The sequence below is a fragment of the Poecilia formosa genome, unplaced genomic scaffold (assembly GCF_000485575.1).
Source record: "Poecilia formosa unplaced genomic scaffold, Poecilia_formosa-5.1.2 Scaffold57, whole genome shotgun sequence".
NCBI lineage: Eukaryota > Metazoa > Chordata > Actinopteri > Cyprinodontiformes > Poeciliidae > Poecilia > Poecilia formosa.
In genome coordinates this window covers 402,815-421,868 of record NW_006799996.1, presented here as the reverse complement: position 1 = coordinate 421,868, position 19,054 = coordinate 402,815, and the positions used below count along the sequence as shown (strand labels likewise).

Here is a 19,054-nt window from a genome sequence, read left to right as displayed (position 1 = left end):
ATTTTTTGTTTGTTTTTTCTTTTTTTGTCGTTTGTTGTTTAACAACATCTCAAAGTATTGTGAAAGGCGTTTATTGTGAAACTCTTACTACACATTAGTTTTCGAATTTGCACCCAGTGTTTCCTGCAGTGGGTCAGTTTTAGTTGTAAAACCTGCTCAAAATGACGACGCGGTTTGTTGGATTTTAACTTTTTAAAATGTGTTTTTAAAAACACATTTTTAAATGTGTTTTTAAATGCAGATTTAAACCTGAGTCTGTTAGGGTTTTTTAAGTTTTGGTAACTTAAATGATTTACTTTAAAATACATAAATCCCTCATGGCAGGATTCAGTTCAGGTAAGAGGAAAACGTTGGTTACATGAGAACAGTTCAGAATATCGTCACACAGATCATACTGTTGTTTTTCTGTTGTTGTTTTTTCAAAGTAAGATTTGGTATAAAAATACAAAAAGGGTTGACTGAGTAAGAATAGTTTTTTTAAATAATACACAAGTTTTTACATTAATAAAATACAAATTATAATGAAAAAAATTAATTAAAATTATAATTTACATTTTTAAATTTTTTAAAAATGAATACAGATTTTTTAGTTTTTTAATATACAGATTTTTATGTTGATAAAAAAATTTAATAATTAAAATAAACTTTTTAAAATCTTTAAAAATTAATACTGATTAATCTAATTTTCGTTTTTTTTCTAGCAAATTTTAATTTCTTAATTCAAGAAAATTACTGAGCTTTTTTTTGGTAAAAATAAAAAATAGTTAGCAGGGTTGACTCTTGGCAAGTATTTATTTTTTTCCTTAAAGCGTTAACATGCGCATCTCAGACCTTTTTAACTTTCTATTATTAAACACCTTCTAAAAACCTTATTCTATATACGTTTTAATATTTCATCTATATACTAACACAGGATGCATGGATGTGGTGGATGTTGAAACTTCCTCCTCACCATCTCTGGTTGCTGGTGGGTTTGTTTTCTAGTGTGATGCTCCTGTCCTTTTAGTCTCCACTGGGTTAAAGGTCAATATTTCCTTCCTTTTGAATCCCTAATCCTTTCTTGTGATGCGTTTAGTTCGTTTACTTTGTTCTGCACTCGGTCATCACTCGGCTGTTGCTTTGCTTGTGTTTGGTGAAGTAGCTGCTGCCGTCTGTCCGTGGCTTCGCAATGAAAGTGTTGTTTTATTCGCAGCCGGAACCAACAGAGGAAGACATAGAGAAGAACCCCGAGCTGAAGAAGCTGCAGATCTACGGAGCCGGACCAAAGATGATGGGACTTGGACTTGTAGCAAGGGACAAAGGCTTCAAGAAAAAAGGTGAATTTAGTGTCGTTTTTTCATGTTACAAGGAGCTCAGTTTCCATTTACCATATTTTTTGCGCAAATTGGAATTAGGAAAATTATTTGAGTTAATGGAAAAGCATCAATTTTGAAAACAATTCACGTTGTGCGCTAGGATCAGATGTTTTTATTTTTGGCTGCATAGAAATTATAGCATTTTGCAAAACTGCAATATAAGCACTTTTCTCTTTTTTTGCTCGATACGCATCACATGATCAACAGCTGGATGTTTCTAGTGGCGGAAGTAGAAGGAGGATGATGGCACTGCATCTTTTTTTCCATTTAATCTTTTTCGAATTAAATGGAAACGCAGCAGTTACAAAATTGTTTTTTGTCATTTTGTCAAAAAATTTGCTAGAAAAACTCAGTTTCTTGGGTTAATCACAAAAATATTCTGGAAAAAAAGAGAACATTTTAGACTTTCCAATTTGTTTTAGGAAAAATCTGAAATTTTTGGATCAGTATCAATTAAAAAAATATGAAAACATTTAAATTGGACATAATTGTTTTTAAAATTATGATTTAAATTTTAACGTCTTTTTGATATTAGTGGAATATTGACAAAGCTTTGCACAAACTGGTAATGGAAACACAGCTGGTGAGATTCTCCTTTCCTTCACCAGCTTGGTTTATGTGATCAAACTTTAATATTTTATTTTAATTACACTTCATTTGGTTGGTGCATACTGCTCCCATATAATTGTCTTTTTAAGGTTTTACCTCACGTTACCCCTGATGCTGCTGCGTTCGGTTGAGTAGTCGGTTCACTCAAGTTACTCAAATCTTTTTAATCCTACTTACAAATGTGGATCCAACCTATTTTAACCAAAAAATAATAGTTCTCTGGTTTAAATCATAGCTTTCTTCCATAATTGAAACCCTCCAGGGTTTTGTGATAAGCAGAGTTGAAGATGTTGATCTTTTCCTCTTTCCTTTTCAGACGATCTGCCTCAGACTGTTACCATCAAGGACGCCACTCTTCCTGCTTCTGACGATGCTTCTGGTGACGATCCCATCAAACCTGAGCGTCTCGACCCAGAAGAGAAGCAAACTGATGAGGGTTCATCCAACCCGCAGCTTCCTCCTCTGACTGTTATAGTCAAAGCGGAAGTGAAGAAGGAAGAAGTAAAGGTGGAATACGGAGAGGACGATGGATCCAAAATGACCATGAGGCTCAGACGAAACATTACCAACCCTCAGTGTGTAAGTCCAGGAGTTGTTATACTTTTCATTTGTTCTGATATAATGACATGATAATTAATGTTTTCTTCGTGTCGTGCTTCCAAAGGTGGATTCTTTCATCTGTCGGATGTGCGGCCGGGGAGATGACGATGAGAAACTGATGCAGTGCGACAGCTGTGATGAAAACTATCACACCTATTGTCTCCTCCCGCCGCTCACTGATCCTCCAAAAAACAAGTGGCGATGCCCAAAGTGTGTCGCTGAAGTTAGTTGAAAGATTTTATTTTAAAAGTCTCTGAAGCTGTGTTCACGCTGCAGCCTGCAGTGAAACTGGATTTTTTTTTGGGGTGTTGTCGTTCACACTTCCAAATAAATGGGACTTGTATGTGATCTCAAGTGAGAACTATAAACGACCTGAAAGTGTCTCGCATGCACAGTAGAGGGCGCAATACCGTCACACATCAAGAGCGCGCTCAGTGTTTTGCCAACTGTGAAGATGATGATGAAGAAATGCTCAGTGTAGACGTGGTGGAGCTCATCTTACGATTTGAAGTTGTTGCTCCCCGGAGCACCACATTAACAACTCATTATGGTCCGCCATGGTTGTTGTTTTTCTTCCTGGTTGGGCGTATCAGGGCGCAGAGTAGTGACATCTGTTGAGTATTGGTGACGTTGGATGGATGCGACCTGGACGTTCGGTCACATCAGAGTCGGATACGCATCGGGTATCCAAGCAGCCTGGGTCGCATTCGGAAAACATCCGACTTGTGTTGTTCAGACGGTCATGAACAGATCAGCTTCAGGTCGCACTCAGGCGAAAAGCTCAGAGTCGGGTCTCTTCAGGCTGCTCTGTGAACGGAGCCTTAGTCACGTCAGAGTTTATTTATGCACCACATTTACAGCAGCCTCAGCTGAGCAAGGTGGTTCACAACAAACACAACATCACAGGCAGATAAATTATAAAATAGATAAAATAGAACATAAAATTAAGAAAAAATAAAAAGACGAATATAAATTTGGCAACGATACCAAAAGCTATTAGTATGAATGAAAACCAAACAATACCTACATTTTAGCTGCAGCATTTTTCTTTTTTTTTTTTTTACCTTCTCTCTAACTTGTTTTGAAGGCCAGGGAGAATGGATGAATTTTCACTCTGGACTTAAACTGACCGACAGAAAGCTGAACAGGCAGAGGGAGACGGATCGGATTTAGAGCCACATATCCAACCAACCTGGGTCACATTAAAAAATATCTGATCCGTGTTGTTCAGACGGTCATGAACAGATCAGATTCAGGTTGCATTAAGACAATAAAATCAGAATCGGGTCACTTCAGGCTGCAGTGTGAACGCAGCCTTATTGATTTCTCTCAGCCAAACGAGAGGCCAGGGTTGCTTTTGAGTTTCCTGACTTGTCGCTTCTTGTCTTTTCCTCAGGAGTGCAAGAAACCGTCGGAAGCCTTTGGCTTTGAGCAAGCAACAAGAGAGTACACTCTGCAGAGTTTTGGAGAAATGGCCGACTCGTTCAAAGCCGATTACTTCAACATGCCTGTTCATGTGAGTTCAGCTGGAAATTACAGATGTGATGATGTTATGTGAGATCAGAGACGGAGGTTAAGTGTCCGGCGCTCTTGTTTTGTGTAGATGGTTCCTACTGAACTGGTGGAGAGGGAGTTCTGGAGGTTAGTCAGCAGCATTGAGGAAGACGTGACCGTGGAGTACGGAGCCGACATTCACTCCAAAGAGTTCGGGAGCGGCTTTCCGATGAATAACGGGAAGAAGGAACTCACTAAAGAAGAGGAGGTATGCTGATTGTTTCTCTTCTTAGCTCATCGGTTGTTAATGGCTTTCCTGTGTCGCTCTGTGGTACATTTTGATAAAAAAATTTGCCTCTTTTGTTTAATTTATATAAGATAATTCTTTATTTATCCTGTAAGGTGGGAGAATTTTGTTTGTCCCAGCATAGCACACAGTAATTAAAATAAGTAAATAAATGACAAATAAATAAAGTAATAATAATAATATACAAAATACAAATAACAGTGGGCAGTGACAGTCTGTTATAAATTGTATATATGTTGTAAATACAGATGAAAATATGGAATTATGATTTGCATATTCTCCATGAATGATGTTTGTAGCCTGAATTGTTAAAATTGAGAACGAAACCCTTTTTTGAGCCGTTTTTGCCCCTGTTGGGCAGGACTACGCGCGCTCTGGCTGGAACCTGAACGTGATGCCTGTGCTGGAGCAGTCGCTCCTCTGCCACATTAATGGAGACATCTCTGGGATGAAGGTGCCTTGGCTTTACGTGGGCATGGTGTTTTCAACGTTCTGCTGGCACATTGAGGATCACTGGAGCTACTCCATCAACTACCTGCACTGGTACTTCACCTTCTTTCTGTGTCCCTGCCTGAGCATGAATGCAGTAATAAAGTGTTTAAGTGAAGCTTGAGGCTCCGTTTTCCTCCCCTAACCTCCAGGGGTGAACCCAAGACTTGGTATGGAGTTCCCTCTGCGGCAGCTGAGCAGCTTGAAGATGTCATGAAGAAGCTGACGCCAGAGCTGTTTGAGTACCAACCCGACCTCCTGCACCAGCTCGTCACCATCATGAACCCCAACATCCTCATGGCTCATGGTGTACCGGTCAGTACCGCATTGGCGACGGCTCAGACAGGAACCGCTCTGTGAAGCTTCTCCAGCTAACTTCCTGTTTCCAAACTCTAGGTGGTTCGCACTAACCAGTGTGCCGGCGAGTTTGTGATCACCTTTCCTCGAGCCTACCACAGTGGCTTCAATCAGGGATATAACTTTGCTGAAGCAGTCAACTTCTGCACTGCAGATTGGGTACGTTTTGCTCACTGTGGTCTAATTTGAAGAGTCGCAATAAGAAATAAATCAATTGATTGCATGATAAATCAAAACAAGCTCAGTAATTTCCATTTATTCACTTATTTGATTTCAAACATGCAAAAAGTAAAAACAAATTATCATGCCCAATTGATGTCCAATTTTACATTATTTGTTCAAAAAGGAGCAGATAGAAAATCTTTTGGTTTCCTGTCCCCTCATACTCGACTTACAAACATTTAAATCTCCAAACATCAATTAATCTTAAACTATTTTCACGTTGTGTTTCACTTTAATCCGACATTCTCATCCTTAAATGTACAATTATTTTATACCTTTTTAATATCAACAGCATTTTTGGTCTTTGAGACAACATATTTCCCAGTGAGCTCCTTTGTAAACAGTTTCTAAACCTGCTTTAATTTTGCATTATTTACAGTTTTATTTTCTCTCTGTTTCTGCCAAAGACTGGATGACAGAAGTCGTCAGTCTGATGCTTCGGTGAAATTATTTGAAGGACAATTTTGTTTATAAACCTCAGAAACAAGAAATAAAATGAATTATTTTTTATTCATTTGTGATATTTAAAATGTTTTCCAGTTCCGGTGTTAAATGTTCATTAGAGTTTGAAATTTACTGCAATTTAAGAATGTGGTGCTGATAATAACCTCAAAGCAACAATAACTTCTGTAGTTTATCGTCCAGCTATTATTGAGACAGGCCTAATTTGCTGTTCTGCACGATACTAAGGAGTTTGTGTGTTTGCATTTGCAGCTCCCTGCTGGTCGACACTGTATCGAGCATTACCGCCGCCTGAGGAGGTATTGCGTGTTCTCTCACGAGGAGCTCACCTGTAAAATGGCTGCATGTCCAGAGAAACTGGACCTTAACCTGGCTGCAGCTACGCATCGGGAGATGTTCATCATCGTTCAAGAGGAGAGGAAACTGCGGAAGAATCTGATGGAAAGGGTGAGGCGCAGAAGTGAATCATGTGATGTTAATCTGGAGGTAGACCGTGGCTGACGTCGCGAGGATCTGTCTGCGTTTGCAGGGCATCACAGAAGCAGAGCGAGAGGCTTTTGAGCTGCTGCCTGATGATGAGAGACAGTGTGATAAATGCAAGACGACGTGCTTCCTCTCCGCTCTGGCCTGCTCCAACTGTCCCGAGCGACTCGTGTGTCTCTATCACACTCAGGATCTGTGCAACTGCCCCACCGAAAAGCTCTACCTCAGGTATGACCTTTGAAAATGAAGTAAAAATAACGGTGAAACCAACGTGAAAACTAATGAACAGGCATTTAAAAAATGCTGTGAAGTGGTCACTCTTTCCAAAAGCCATTAACTGATAATTGGAAGTATTTCAGACTTGGACTGAAATGATTAATCATGAAGTAATCATCAGCTAATTTAGTAATTGATTAATTATTAACTGGATTATGCAAAAAACACAGTTTTCTGAAAGGACAAAATATTCAGAGCTGATATTTAAACTAAAACTCTGGAAAAAAAATTTACATTTTCTTCCAAGATTACAAAAAAAAAACCTTTAGAAAGAGAAGTTATTTCTACCCAGATCTTCTCTAGTGTCATAATTTTAGCTTCACATGGTTCCAGTTCTGTAAAGCCCATTTTGTGATCCAATAATTGATTGGTTAATCGAAATGTAATCTACAGATTAGCTTACACTATATGTTTTTGGTGTAGATGCATCATTTCCCACAAATGATCAAGTGTACACCAAATAAATGCTATTGTTGAATTTTAGGCAATAAAATATTTATTATCTTATTTAAAAAGTAAATTAATTATTTGTCTATTTGCGTCTAATGTATTCCTAATATTGCATTAAAAGGCTTAAATGATTGATTGAAAAAATCAGCAGAATTTGACACTTTTTATCAGATTAATTGACAGACTAATCGATTAATCGTCAGAATGATCGAAAGAATAATTGATTTCTGAAACGATCATTAGTTGCAGCCCTAAGATGATGTTGTTTATGGCTGATGTAACAAACCAAGAGACGATGAAGGCTTGAATAAGGTTTTCTAGGTACTTAAAAGTAAAACAAATCGATCTCTGGCAATTTGGTGCAGCTGAAAAAACATCTTAAATCTACGTATCTTGAAGAGTGTAAGCAGAAGCTGCAGTCAGAGAGGAAAAAGTAGACAAGTTGGGTTATCATCAACATAGCAATGAAGGAAAATATATAGGACTGAGTATAGTATATAGTGTTTTTTTATATTTATTTAAAGCACTTTGAAATGCCTTGCTGCTGAAATGTGCTATACAAATAAAATTTGATTGATTGATTGATATAGAGCCTTGGGGAACACCACAGCAAGTCCCCTCTTTGATTTTTCCAGAGCCACATTTCCCTCCTTTTCTCACGGTTTTGGTTTTTACCCTGCAGGTACAGATACACCCTGGATGAGTTGCTGGCCATGCTCCATCGACTGAAGGTCAGGTCGGAGTCCTTCGATTCCTGGGCCAACAGAGTAAAAGAGGCGCTAGAACAGGAGGAAGGACACAAAATAGGTAGGAAATCCTCATAAATGATTAACTAAACCTGGAAGAGAGAAGTTGATCTTAACGTTAAGTGAAATTTTATTTGCAGAAATTCTTGACTTGGAGAAGTTGAAGGCGGAAGCAGCAGAGAAACGGTTTCCCGACAACGAGCTCCTCCGGAAACTCAACGCTGTTTTCAAAGACATCGCGTTCTGCCATCAGACAAGCGCCGAGCTCCTCAGCAACGCAAAGACCGGGTGAGATGATTCACAGGCTTCACCTCTTACATGAGCAGCTTGTTTTTATTCAGGCTTGAACAAACTTCCATGTTGTTTTCTTTCAGCGATGATAGGATGACTTTGGCTGAGCTGAAGTCCCTGGTGGAGAAAATGCAAAACCTGCCATGTGTGATTAAACACTTAAAGGAAGTGCAGGTAAGAAACATGTCGAATAATGTTGTAGTGAATCACGTGTCAAACTGGAGGCCTGGGGGCCAAAAGTGGCCCCTCATAGTCTGTTTATGTGGCCCTCCAGACTTCAGAGGAACGCATAAAAAGAATCCTTAAAGATAATAATAATAATAAATAATGTTTTATCAATCAAATCTTAGAAGAATAATAATTCAAAAGTGACTGAATTATTTGTTTGAGTCTTCTAATGTTTTTCTAATGTTGCATAAAAAAGACTTAATTAGTTAAATGAAAAATCTGCAGAATGTGACACTTTTTTTGTCCAATTAATCGTCATAATAATCTATAAATCGTCAGAATGATTGATAGAATAATCAGTTTATAAAATAATCATTAGCTGCTGCCCTCATTGAATGCTCAGATGGGTACTTATTAATATTTTAACAGCTTAATGGGTTTAATCAGTACATTGTGGTACAACCAGCCCTTTAAGAACGTAAATGAAAATAAAATGCCATAAACAATCCAACGTGATCAAGCTGTAGGAAGATGTCTCATGAAGTTATTTGTCTAAAATTCTTCCTTTCAATGTTTAATTTTTCAAGGCGGTTTTGCAAACAGTTGAGGATTTCCGAAAAGAGGCCCAAGTCCTGGTCAACAACAAGGACTGGAGGAAAGAGTCGCCTCCTCCTGAGCAGCTGCAGAGCCTGCTGGAGGACGGGAGCAAGCTGCCCGTCGTGGTGCCCGAGTGCAATTTACTCCAGGGCCTGAAGGCGCAGGGCCACTGGCTGGAGGAGGTGAGGCGCACGCTGGGCACAGGCGGAGGGGAGAAGCACGAGGTGACGCTGGAGGTGCTGAGGAACCTGATGGAGGCAGGCTGCAACGTGGCTCAGAGCGTTTCCGTGGAGACGGCCATGGCGGAGCTACAGGAGCTGCTCACCATCGCCGAGCGCTGGGAGGAGAAGGCACAGATCTGCCTGGAGCAGAGGTAGCGACACCTAATTCATTTGGCAGCTGTGATGACGATGCAGAGACGTCAGATGATCTTTTGTTTTGCTCCTGCAGGCAGAAACATCCTCTCTCCACCCTGGAGGCGATCGTGAACGAGGCCCAGCTTATCCCCGTCAAGCTGCCCAACATCGAGGCTCTGCGGGGCTGCCTGACGCGCGCGCGTGCCTGGGTCACAGACCTGGAGGAAATCCAGGTACGAAGAAAACCAAGCAACGCAGTTTATCCTAAATACAGGAGCAGGACCTCTTCTGCACTGCAAAAACACAAAATCTTACCAAGTAGTTCTAGTTTATGCTGCAGATGTCTTCACACACACGAAATAAGTCGAGGCAACTTCATTTATGTTTCACCTTGCAGCCTGAGACAATTGATCTGAAACGGAAAATAGATAAAATAAACCAGGAATTGGACAAAAAGTACATGGTGAGATTTTTCTAACATAATTTTAGTAATTTGTTTCAGGAATCTTGATATATATATATATATAATATATATATATATATATATATATATATAAAATCAGGAGATTATAGATTTATCTACATTACATACATTTTGCAAAATTTGCGTTCCCTTAATGAACATAAATCACCATACTGACATAACATAAAAAGAGGGAAAAATAATAATAATATACCGTATTTTCTGGACTATAAGCCGCTACTATTTTTCTAAGCTTTGAACCATGCAGCTTATATGTGGATTTTTCTTCAACCACCAGGGGGGGCTCTTTAGCAGGAAGTGAATCATTGGAAGTCAAAATTGGAAATCAAAGAAAGCGCCCATTAGAACAGAATTAGGTTTTAATAGGGAATTGAAATTTGAGAATGTTGTTAATCAGTTAAATAGCATTGAGGGGAAAACGAAGATTTTTCATTTTTTTAAGTAATACTGGGATCATTATGAGACTTTGAGGTATAGATATTAGGATCCAGCAGATGGCAGTAGTGCAGCAATAATGGATGCAAGCTGCCGTTGAAATCTAAAGAAGAAGAAAGCGCCTGTTTTCATTTAGCCCATGCTAGTAGCAGACACGAAGGATCAGCCCTATTACTGTTACCGTTTGGAAACTACCGTAATCAGTTCAGTTAAATCTAAACTTGGCAACTTTTTATTTTTCAACTGTAATAAATGTGATATTCAATTGACCTGTTATGACTCATAACAGGTCCGCCTGTTATGAGTCGCCCCACTCTGCTGCGTGCTGCCGCATCGTTGTGGAAAACCTAGAGCGGCAGACATATCTGCGGCTTATATGTGTATGTTTACTGGTTTTTTTAATAAAAAAAACTTTGGGGGTGTGGTTTATAGTCTGGAAAATACGGTATATATATATTTATAAAGTGGATGGCATTAGCGAACTAAAAGGTTATAGTATTCTAGGATCCTGCTATATTTTTGCTGCTTCTTTCATGTTTGTGCTCTAAGCCAGGAGAAATGAATAAATAGTCATGAAATGTGTCGTTGCAGAACGGGGAGCATTACCCATGTCTGGACGACCTGGAGGGCCTGGTGGCGATTGGGAGGGACTTACCGGTCTTAATGGAGGAGCTGAGGCAGCTGGAGCTGCAGGTGGCCAGCGCTCACTCCTGGAGGGACAAGGCCACCAAAACCTTCCTGAAGAAAAGCAGTCAGCACAGTTTACTGGAGGTGAAACAAGCCAGAACACTCTTCAGTTAGCCTTCCTGTTAAGAGTCCACTGCACTGAGCCCCACTGAAAAGCTCCTGGTTTTTCCACCAAATATTGATTCCTGAACTCTTCCTGAGATAAAACATTCATATTTTTGTTTCTAAATGAATATCAACTTCTTTTCTTTGCATTATTTAAGGTCTGAAAGCACCAGAGGTCACGCTAGACCTTTTTGTTCTCCGTCATTTTGACCGATAGGATTAACAGAAATCGGTCATGTACCATTGTTACCTGTCAAATTATAATCACATTGACATCGGCTATTTAGCCAGATTTTAATGCGATTTAGTTAATATTCACCCAGTTGAACCGTGAATCCAGATCCCATCACACATAAAGCAGAGGAACAGATCTAACCATAGTGACATAAAACCACTGACTGTGGCCCCAATAACTTATAATAAATTAAATTAAACGACTCCACTTACATTACATCACTTCACCTTCTGCTGTCTGAACACACAGCCTCATAAATTCCTCCTGGTTGCATCTGCAGAGAAACCTGCGCTAAATCGCAGGATGTTAAGTTTAATTCTTCGCAGCGGAGACGCGCCTCCATTGGTTGTTCAGCGGACTAGGGTGTAATTAATGTCTGCACTTTTATTTCCTCAAGATAAACTGTCGGCTACTCTGTTTAGACTATAAATGGATTCACCATTGCATTCTCTCTAGTTTTCTCTGTTCTGTATGTAATGGAGACTGAAATTAAACGCGCCATTTCTACCAAAGGTTTGTAATGCGCTTCTGAACCAGGCGCCTCCAAATCGTCCGGTCCATAACTCTTTAACACGCCGTCAGCTCCTGGTCAGAAAGACCCATTTAGTTCAGTCCATGAGATGATATTCAGAAAGTATTTTTTATTAATTGATTTTAGTTGCCTCTGAGATTAAATCTTTGCGTAAAGTCTATAATGTCTGCGCATGTGCACCAGTCAGGGGTGTTAATTATAACCTGTCAAATGACCGGCGGGCTTTACATTTTCCCCTCGTTTAAAAAAAAATTAACCAGTCAAACACGGAAAATATTCTCTGGAAAGCACTAGAACTTTTTTGTTATTTTGGCCATTTCTCATTTTATGTAAATACAAAATTTTTGCTTGGAATTTCAGACATGTTGTCAGTAGTTCATAGAATAAAAGAACAACGTTCCCTTTTCTCAAACATAGATCTATAAAAAGTAAAATCAGAGAAACTGATCAGTTTAAGTCGTCTCCTAAGTTTTTCCAGAGCTGTATATATATTTTTGTAAATTTAGTTGTTGCCACTTTACTTTGTGTTCAAATTTAAATTCAGAAATACTTTATTGATCCCAAAGGAAAATTAGATGTTAATTAATTCAGATTCTTCAGAGTTACTGTAGATGGTGATGGCTGTTGGCAGGAATGTAGCAGTCTGTATTTTAATTATCTTAAGATTAATTACATAATTTTAATTCTATAACTAAAATTGACATTTTAATGACATACTTCTCAGTTCCAGGTTTATCGTGTTTCTCGTACCTTGTCAAACTGCTGTAAGGGTTAACTGTGACCCATCCTTCGCCTGCTGCAGGTTTTGTGTCCGTGTGTGAAAAGGAGAGAGCGGCGGACCGAGTCGGAGCCGCTGGACGAAACCCTGGACGACTCCGATTCCAACACTTTGGGTCTCTCTGCTCAGGCGCTCAGGGACCCGGCAGCTATCGTAAGAATCCTGAACCCCAGCCTCCAGGGCAGGGGGGTCCAACCCGTGGCCCGGGGGCCATTTTCTGGCCCTCTCACTGAATTTTGCAATTCAAGAATAATAAAAATGTAGGCCATTGTAGTCGGGGTAAAATTATCGACATAATGGAAAATGACAAAACATTTGTCTCTTCATAACCAGCTTTTGCAATAATTAAACATCTTTTCAAAGAATTTTATTTATAGTTGACTTTGCTTCACCAAATCGGATTTTATTTTATTTGTTAAACTTGGCAAAACAAATATTTTCAAAGAAAGTTACTCTTTCTCTGTTTTTATAACTGAAGATTAATTTGTTCAATTGAGTTGAGAACAAAATGTTTTTAATTTAATACAAATGTGCAAAATCCTTTATAAGTTTTAGATCTGCAAAGAATAAGTCTTCACTTTCCTATTTAATTTATTTGCTTGGTTGTTATTATATTACTATTATGAAGCTGCATAATAGTAATTTAGTTTATTGTTCTGCAAGCAAAATCTAAAAGAAGTTAAATTATTACCTTTTTCTGACTTAATTTTATTTTTATTTCTAAAAAACACAAAATCTGGTTTCTAGTGTAAATATCTTAATACACTTGAAACAAGTCAAAACTAACTTACACACAACTTTTCAGGAAGTTATACGAGTTTATTTCAAGTCTATAATTCCTTAATATTGATGAAAAAGTTCTAGTTCTACTGGCAGATTATTTCATGATGGGGCAACGCACTGTTACCTAGCAACCCCAGCCTGTCACCTAGCAACCCAGTTCTAGTTCCACTGGCCGATTATTTCACTTAGAAAAATTTATATTTCCCGTTATAAGCAACAGTTTTATCAATATTGTGGAATTTATTGATTTAAAACAAGCTCCTGTATTTTGCTGAAAAGTTACTAGTAAGTTTTGTTTTATTTAAAGTTTTACTAAGATATTTTCGCTAGAAACTAGACCAAAAATAGTTGATAAAATGTTGTATTTTTGCATTGCGAGTTTTTTCAACTTCACAGTTTTGTCCCACATGACAAAGTCTTTGAACCCCCCTGCTCTAAAGAAAGCAAACGACTCTTTTTCTCTTGTTTTTCTTTGTAGATTTGTGTTTTACGCCTCACTGGCTCCAGATACGTTTGTGTGATTGTGCCGGTGTTTTGTTTCCAGGTTTTGGCTTTCAAGGAAGGGGCGCACCAGGAGAAGGAGGCGCTGCTGAGGCTACAGAAACTGAACTTGTGTAAATCTGGACTCAGCTCGGCGAGCTGTAAGGAAAACGGGCGCTGGGACGAGACCATGGACACGGACGCGTTGTGTTGTTCTGGGGACTCTGTGAAGGAGACCAGAAACGGCAGCCGCAGCGCCGCCGCCGCTCAGTCGGTGTGCGTGTGCGCCGGGCCGCCGCGGGCGCCTCAGCTCCGCTGCCATCTGTGCAAGGACTGGTTCCACGGCGGCTGCGTTTCGTTCCCCTCCCTCCTGCCGCCCTCCAGCCCACAGAGCAACCGTCTCTGCTGGTGGGACTGGGACACCCGCTTTTTGTGCCCTCAGTGTCAGCGGTCGCGCCGCCCTCGTTTGGCCACCATCTTGGCGTTGCTGGTGGCGCTCCAGCGGTTGCCCGTGCGCCTGCCAGAAGGAGAGGCTCTGCAGTGTCTGACGGAGCGAGCCATCACCTGGCAGGGCCGGGCCAAGGATGCGCTGGAGATGCCGGAGCTGCAGCGAGCGCTGCAGGAGCTGCAGGAACTCGCAGAGAAAGAGGAGCAGAAGGAGAAGGACGCAGAAGGGAACTCAGTTATCGTCTTATCAGACTCTGAGGGAGGAGAAGGAGAGGACGGCGTCATTGACTTGACAGAGGACAGTTCACCCATAAAGAAGACGAAGGAACTCGATGCTTCACAGGTAAGTTATGTTTTTCAGCTTGTTACTGTTTTCATCCTAACGTTGCAACTCATAATGATTCGTCAAATGATTCGAATTTTAAAATTCCCAGAGGCTTCATTTAGTTACCTTTTACCTTTTAGCACCAGCTGCAGTTTTATGGCCAACCGCCGATTACAGTCTTTAAAAAGCCTGGCCTGACCTGCCAATTCTGATTTTGGCTGATATCAATTTATTATCTGAAATGATGATCACAGATCTCAGAAAATTAAGAATGTTTGAGCCAGTAAATTGTTGCTCCCTTAGTGCACTGTGTTTATTTTTTTTTTACAGCAAGAAAGTGCTTAAGTCGGGTTACCTGGATTTAAAAGCCCAGTTCTTGCATGCCAGAGTTAAACACATCGTTTAAATAACTTAAATATATAAAAAATATGTATTTAAATCCATTGGCTCAACTTACTGAAACCATGTTTGCCTTATAATTAAAGTGATTAAACATGTCTCAAGTGTCTTGAATTTAAATTACTGCAGAAACACTTCAGTAAACAAAGAAAAGTAGATTTTATTTTTAGCATTTTGACTTGTCAGAGGTCAACAGTGAGCAAAATAAACCTGATAAATTTTAAACTGCTACTAGTTTGAAATCCTTCCAGACCTCTGACTTTGCTTTCTGCTGGATTATTAGTGTAACTTTCCTGTTTTTAGCTTTTATTTTTTATAAAATAAAAAAATAATAAATTTCTTGCCTGTTGTTCTTGCTTATCAAGAAGAGTAATAATGTGGGGTGGAAAAAACTGGAAAAAAATTTAAGAAATATCTATGAATTATTAAAATTTGAGACTAGATTAGAATAGGTTTTTTCTGTTTAATTTTTAAAAGTTAGCAACATTTCTCATCTAATTTTGCACTTTCAAATCTTTTTTCATACTTATAACTTGCGACTAAAAATTATTCAGTTGAATTGTGTTTTAAGGAATAAAATTTCTTGTTAATCGTCCTGAGGTTGTAGCAGGAGGGTTAATAAGACATTTGACAGCAAAGACCGAGTGAGGGGAGGTGTCCCGTCAGACCGTCAGTTCCCAAAACCACACACACACAAAAATTAGTAAAAGCGCACGCAGGGTCAGTGCCAGGCTCCCAGAAAGTGTCCAGAACAAAAAGCTCATCATCTTTTAAGACAACAAGAGGGTTAAAAAGAACTAAACTATTTATTTATTGTTTTCTCATGTATTTTTTACTTCCTTAAGTAACTACTGCAGAACACGATAATTTTTTAATTCAATTAATCGTCAAAATAAACAGTAGATTACTGAAATAATTGTAATCTCAACAGCTCTAGTTGTAACAGGACCTGAGCTTTGTCACATCTTCTATAAACGTGTCAAACCTTTACATATGTGTCCCGTCTCTGTTTGGCAGACTGAGTGTCAAAATGGCATCAGCAAGAAGTCAAATGTTACAGGTAGGACTGGTTTCTTCCTACGGACCGCATCCTGCTGAAGGAACGTTTTTAATACTGCCCTCTCGTTTTGCTCCCAGGCGTGGAGTCTCTGCTACCCCTGCTGCCTCTGCTGAAGGGCCGAGTGGTGACGCTGTCCCCGAGTGCCAGGGAGCAGCTGGAGAAGCTGCAGCTGGAAGGAGACCTGCTGGAGGTCACCTTGGACCAGACCTACACCATCCACAGAGTCCTGCAGGCCGCCTCAGACCCTCCCAGGGAAACTCTGCAGACGCTCATTCAGGTCAGGCACAGACATGCAGCAAAACGTTCTGATGAAAGCTAACAAAAAACGTTTCGGTCAAAGCTACGGCTGTACAACAGAGAGTATATTAAAATGGATTAAAACTAAAGATACACTTTAGGCTTTCAGCAAAGGTTTCTGTTTTTTTTTCTATTCAGATGCTTTATGTGTAACTCATTAAACTCACAGAAAAATCTTAAAATTTTATCCTTAACTTTTTAAATTTCAGGAACACATTATTAAAAAGTGAGTAATTAATGAAGACGGCTTAAAAACTGCGATTTTAATGGTTGGCTAGAACCCAAAACTTACTGTGTACTGTTATAAGGTGCTAAAATCGGGTTACCTTGATTTTTAAAAGCACTGAACTTCAATTCCAGAGTAAAAAAGCATCAACATACTTTAATAACTTAAAATATGAACAAAAATATACTGCTCAAAAAAATAAAGGGAACATTTCACTTTAATTTTGTGTGTGGCTCCACATCCAGGCCTCCATTTGTTAATAAATTTGATTTCCATTGATGATTTTTGTGTGATTTTGTTGTCAGCACATTCAACTTTGTACAGAACAAAGTATTCAATGAGAATATTTCATTCATTCACATCTAGGATGTGTTATTTGAGTGTTCCCTTTATTTTTTTGAGCAGTGTATATTCAAATCTAATGGGGACAACTTATTTTTTTAATTCATGTTGGTCTTAAATGTAAAGATTTTTAAAATTACATAACAGAAACCCTTTAATAAACAAAGAACAGATTTTTTTTTCAGTGTTTTGATTTGTTTGCTGCCAATCAGAGGTGATCAGTGAAAATGTAATTTTGATAACTGAACGGAGGTTTAAATCCATAACTTATCTGGAGAGCAGCAGCTGCGTTTCCATTATAGATGTGTGCAAAACATTGTCAATATTCCACTAATATGACACAAAAGCACAATTTTGTAATTGTGGTGTTTCCATTAAGTAATAGAAGCAATTAAAATCACACACGAATAAGTTTAAGTGATTAAAAAAAATTCCACTCCATCATGTTCCTAATACTTCCTGTCGTCATCTTCTTTGAGGTTTCCACCAGAAGCAACATCCTGTAGTGGATCATGTGATTCTAGTGAGGTGAAGAAAGTGTTTATTTGCAGTTTTCAATACAGCAAAAGAAAAAAAAAAATCACCTCATCCTCGTGCCAAAGCTTTTCACCTAAAAATTAGTTGATTTCTTTCCAAAATTGCTGTTTCTATTAAGCAAATTTATTTTCAAAATGTCAAATTGTTCAATTGTATGGTCAGTGGAAACGCAGCTAGTGATGACGCAATATTCCCGGGTTAATTATTTATATCTGATGATCAAAATGAATTAAGCATTAAGCAAAATTAAAGAATGTGGCTCCAGGTGTTTTTATGAAACGCTCTGGCAACTGAATTAGTAACATTTTTACTCTGTCAAAAGATCGAGCTTGAGGAGCAGAGGGGGGCGAGGACGAGCCGCGGACGACCCAAGGACAAAAGGAAGAGAAAGGGTCACCGAGGCGGCAGCGCGGACGCAGCAGGGCATCAACCCCAGGACGCCTCCCAGTCGAAGAAAACCTGCCCTCTGAAAAACAGCCCACCTCCTCCTCACTTGAACGTCGAAATCCATCCAGAGGTAACGCTTTGGTTCCCAGAAACGCCTCTAAATGCCTCCTGATTTCATCACAACGTAATCCTGTTTCTGTTTGCTCAGATTTTGTGATGCAGCCAACGTGGGAGCTGCGTGCAAAAACATCTGTCCAGGAAATTCGAGAAGCAGAACTCTCCGTGCCAGAAACAGTGTCAAGTTATAGAAAGATGCAGGACATCCCCCCAGCTCCCCTCCCCACTCCCTCCTCCTCCATTTACCCCGACGCCACTTCATCCCTCACTCATGTGGTCAGACACTAACAGAGAAATGACTCTTCTTCTGCACTCCACCGTCGCATCGATAACTCAGCAGTATCTCGCTCATTTTTATTATTTTGTCACATACTCTTACCTGAACATTTCTGTCCAGACTGTTGGACCGATGCGAGACTTGCCGTTAAAGCAGCTTCTTTGGTTTCAAGTTCTCCGAGGTCAGTCGGTTTTCCTTTGTACTACTCCCCACGTTGCTAAACGCTAGTTCAGTCTCAGGACCAACAGCATCACTTTCACTTCCTTCGAGCTCTCATGTTGACCTTGGATAAGCTAATTTAAACTGTTATTTGGGCCTGAATCCCGACGCTGAGTGCAGGATTTAAGACTGCTGACCTGAGACAAACGGCACCATGGTTACACATTCTTTTTTTTTTTTAGTTGTATTTAATCTTGTGTTTGAAGCTGTTCTTAGGAGATGTGCATTTTCAACACCCTGAGTAAATTTTGGGAAGTGTTTTAAAAACAGGCATTAATGTTTTTGGTGCTACTTTTCCAGAATAAATATATATGTACCTCTTGGCTTTATCTTTCCATCCTTACCTTCTGCTCAATGCTTCGATTTTGTAGATGCCATCCTTTTTGACTCCATGATGTATTCCTCTCAGTCTGATCCACCACCTCATTATTTTCACTTTGCAAAGTAAGGTTACTTAAGTGTAACTCACCTGGTCTCAATTTTTTGTTTATGAGCTCAAATGACTATATTATTATTATTATTATTATTGTTGATATTGGAGACACAGAGTTGTCGTGAGTTTGTGTATAAACTTTTCATTTTACTGTTGCCTTTGTTTCTTTTCACTCTTGTTAGGAAAAAATAAAAGTTTAGAATTGTT

The 19,054-nt window shown here is 39.3% G+C and overlaps 1 protein-coding gene across 3 annotated transcripts in view; it reads left to right on the top strand.

Annotated features, from left to right (window-relative positions):
* kdm5c (lysine demethylase 5C) overlaps window positions 1–19,054 on the top strand; it is a 31,517-nt gene extending 12,463 nt beyond the window's left edge. For all 3 annotated transcript variants that reach the window (XM_007553523.2, XM_007553521.2, XM_016672236.1), the window contains 22 exons: window positions 1,193–1,316; window positions 2,281–2,543; window positions 2,629–2,787; window positions 3,961–4,080; window positions 4,168–4,326; window positions 4,727–4,908; window positions 5,007–5,169; window positions 5,251–5,370; window positions 6,148–6,342; window positions 6,425–6,606; window positions 7,787–7,911; window positions 7,991–8,138; window positions 8,225–8,315; window positions 8,897–9,279; window positions 9,357–9,495; window positions 10,773–10,952; window positions 12,543–12,671; window positions 13,846–14,571; window positions 15,970–16,012; window positions 16,090–16,289; window positions 17,737–17,931; window positions 18,010–19,054. In XM_007553523.2, coding sequence (XP_007553585.1) covers window positions 1,193–1,316; window positions 2,281–2,543; window positions 2,629–2,787; window positions 3,961–4,080; window positions 4,168–4,326; window positions 4,727–4,908; window positions 5,007–5,169; window positions 5,251–5,370; window positions 6,148–6,342; window positions 6,425–6,606; window positions 7,787–7,911; window positions 7,991–8,138; window positions 8,225–8,315; window positions 8,897–9,279; window positions 9,357–9,495; window positions 10,773–10,952; window positions 12,543–12,671; window positions 13,846–14,571; window positions 15,970–16,012; window positions 16,090–16,289; window positions 17,737–17,931; window positions 18,010–18,018 — 4,035 coding nt within the window. In that variant the 3' untranslated portion in view covers window positions 18,019–19,054. The remainder of the gene's footprint in view (window positions 1–1,192; window positions 1,317–2,280; window positions 2,544–2,628; window positions 2,788–3,960; window positions 4,081–4,167; window positions 4,327–4,726; window positions 4,909–5,006; window positions 5,170–5,250; window positions 5,371–6,147; window positions 6,343–6,424; window positions 6,607–7,786; window positions 7,912–7,990; window positions 8,139–8,224; window positions 8,316–8,896; window positions 9,280–9,356; window positions 9,496–10,772; window positions 10,953–12,542; window positions 12,672–13,845; window positions 14,572–15,969; window positions 16,013–16,089; window positions 16,290–17,736; window positions 17,932–18,009) is intronic.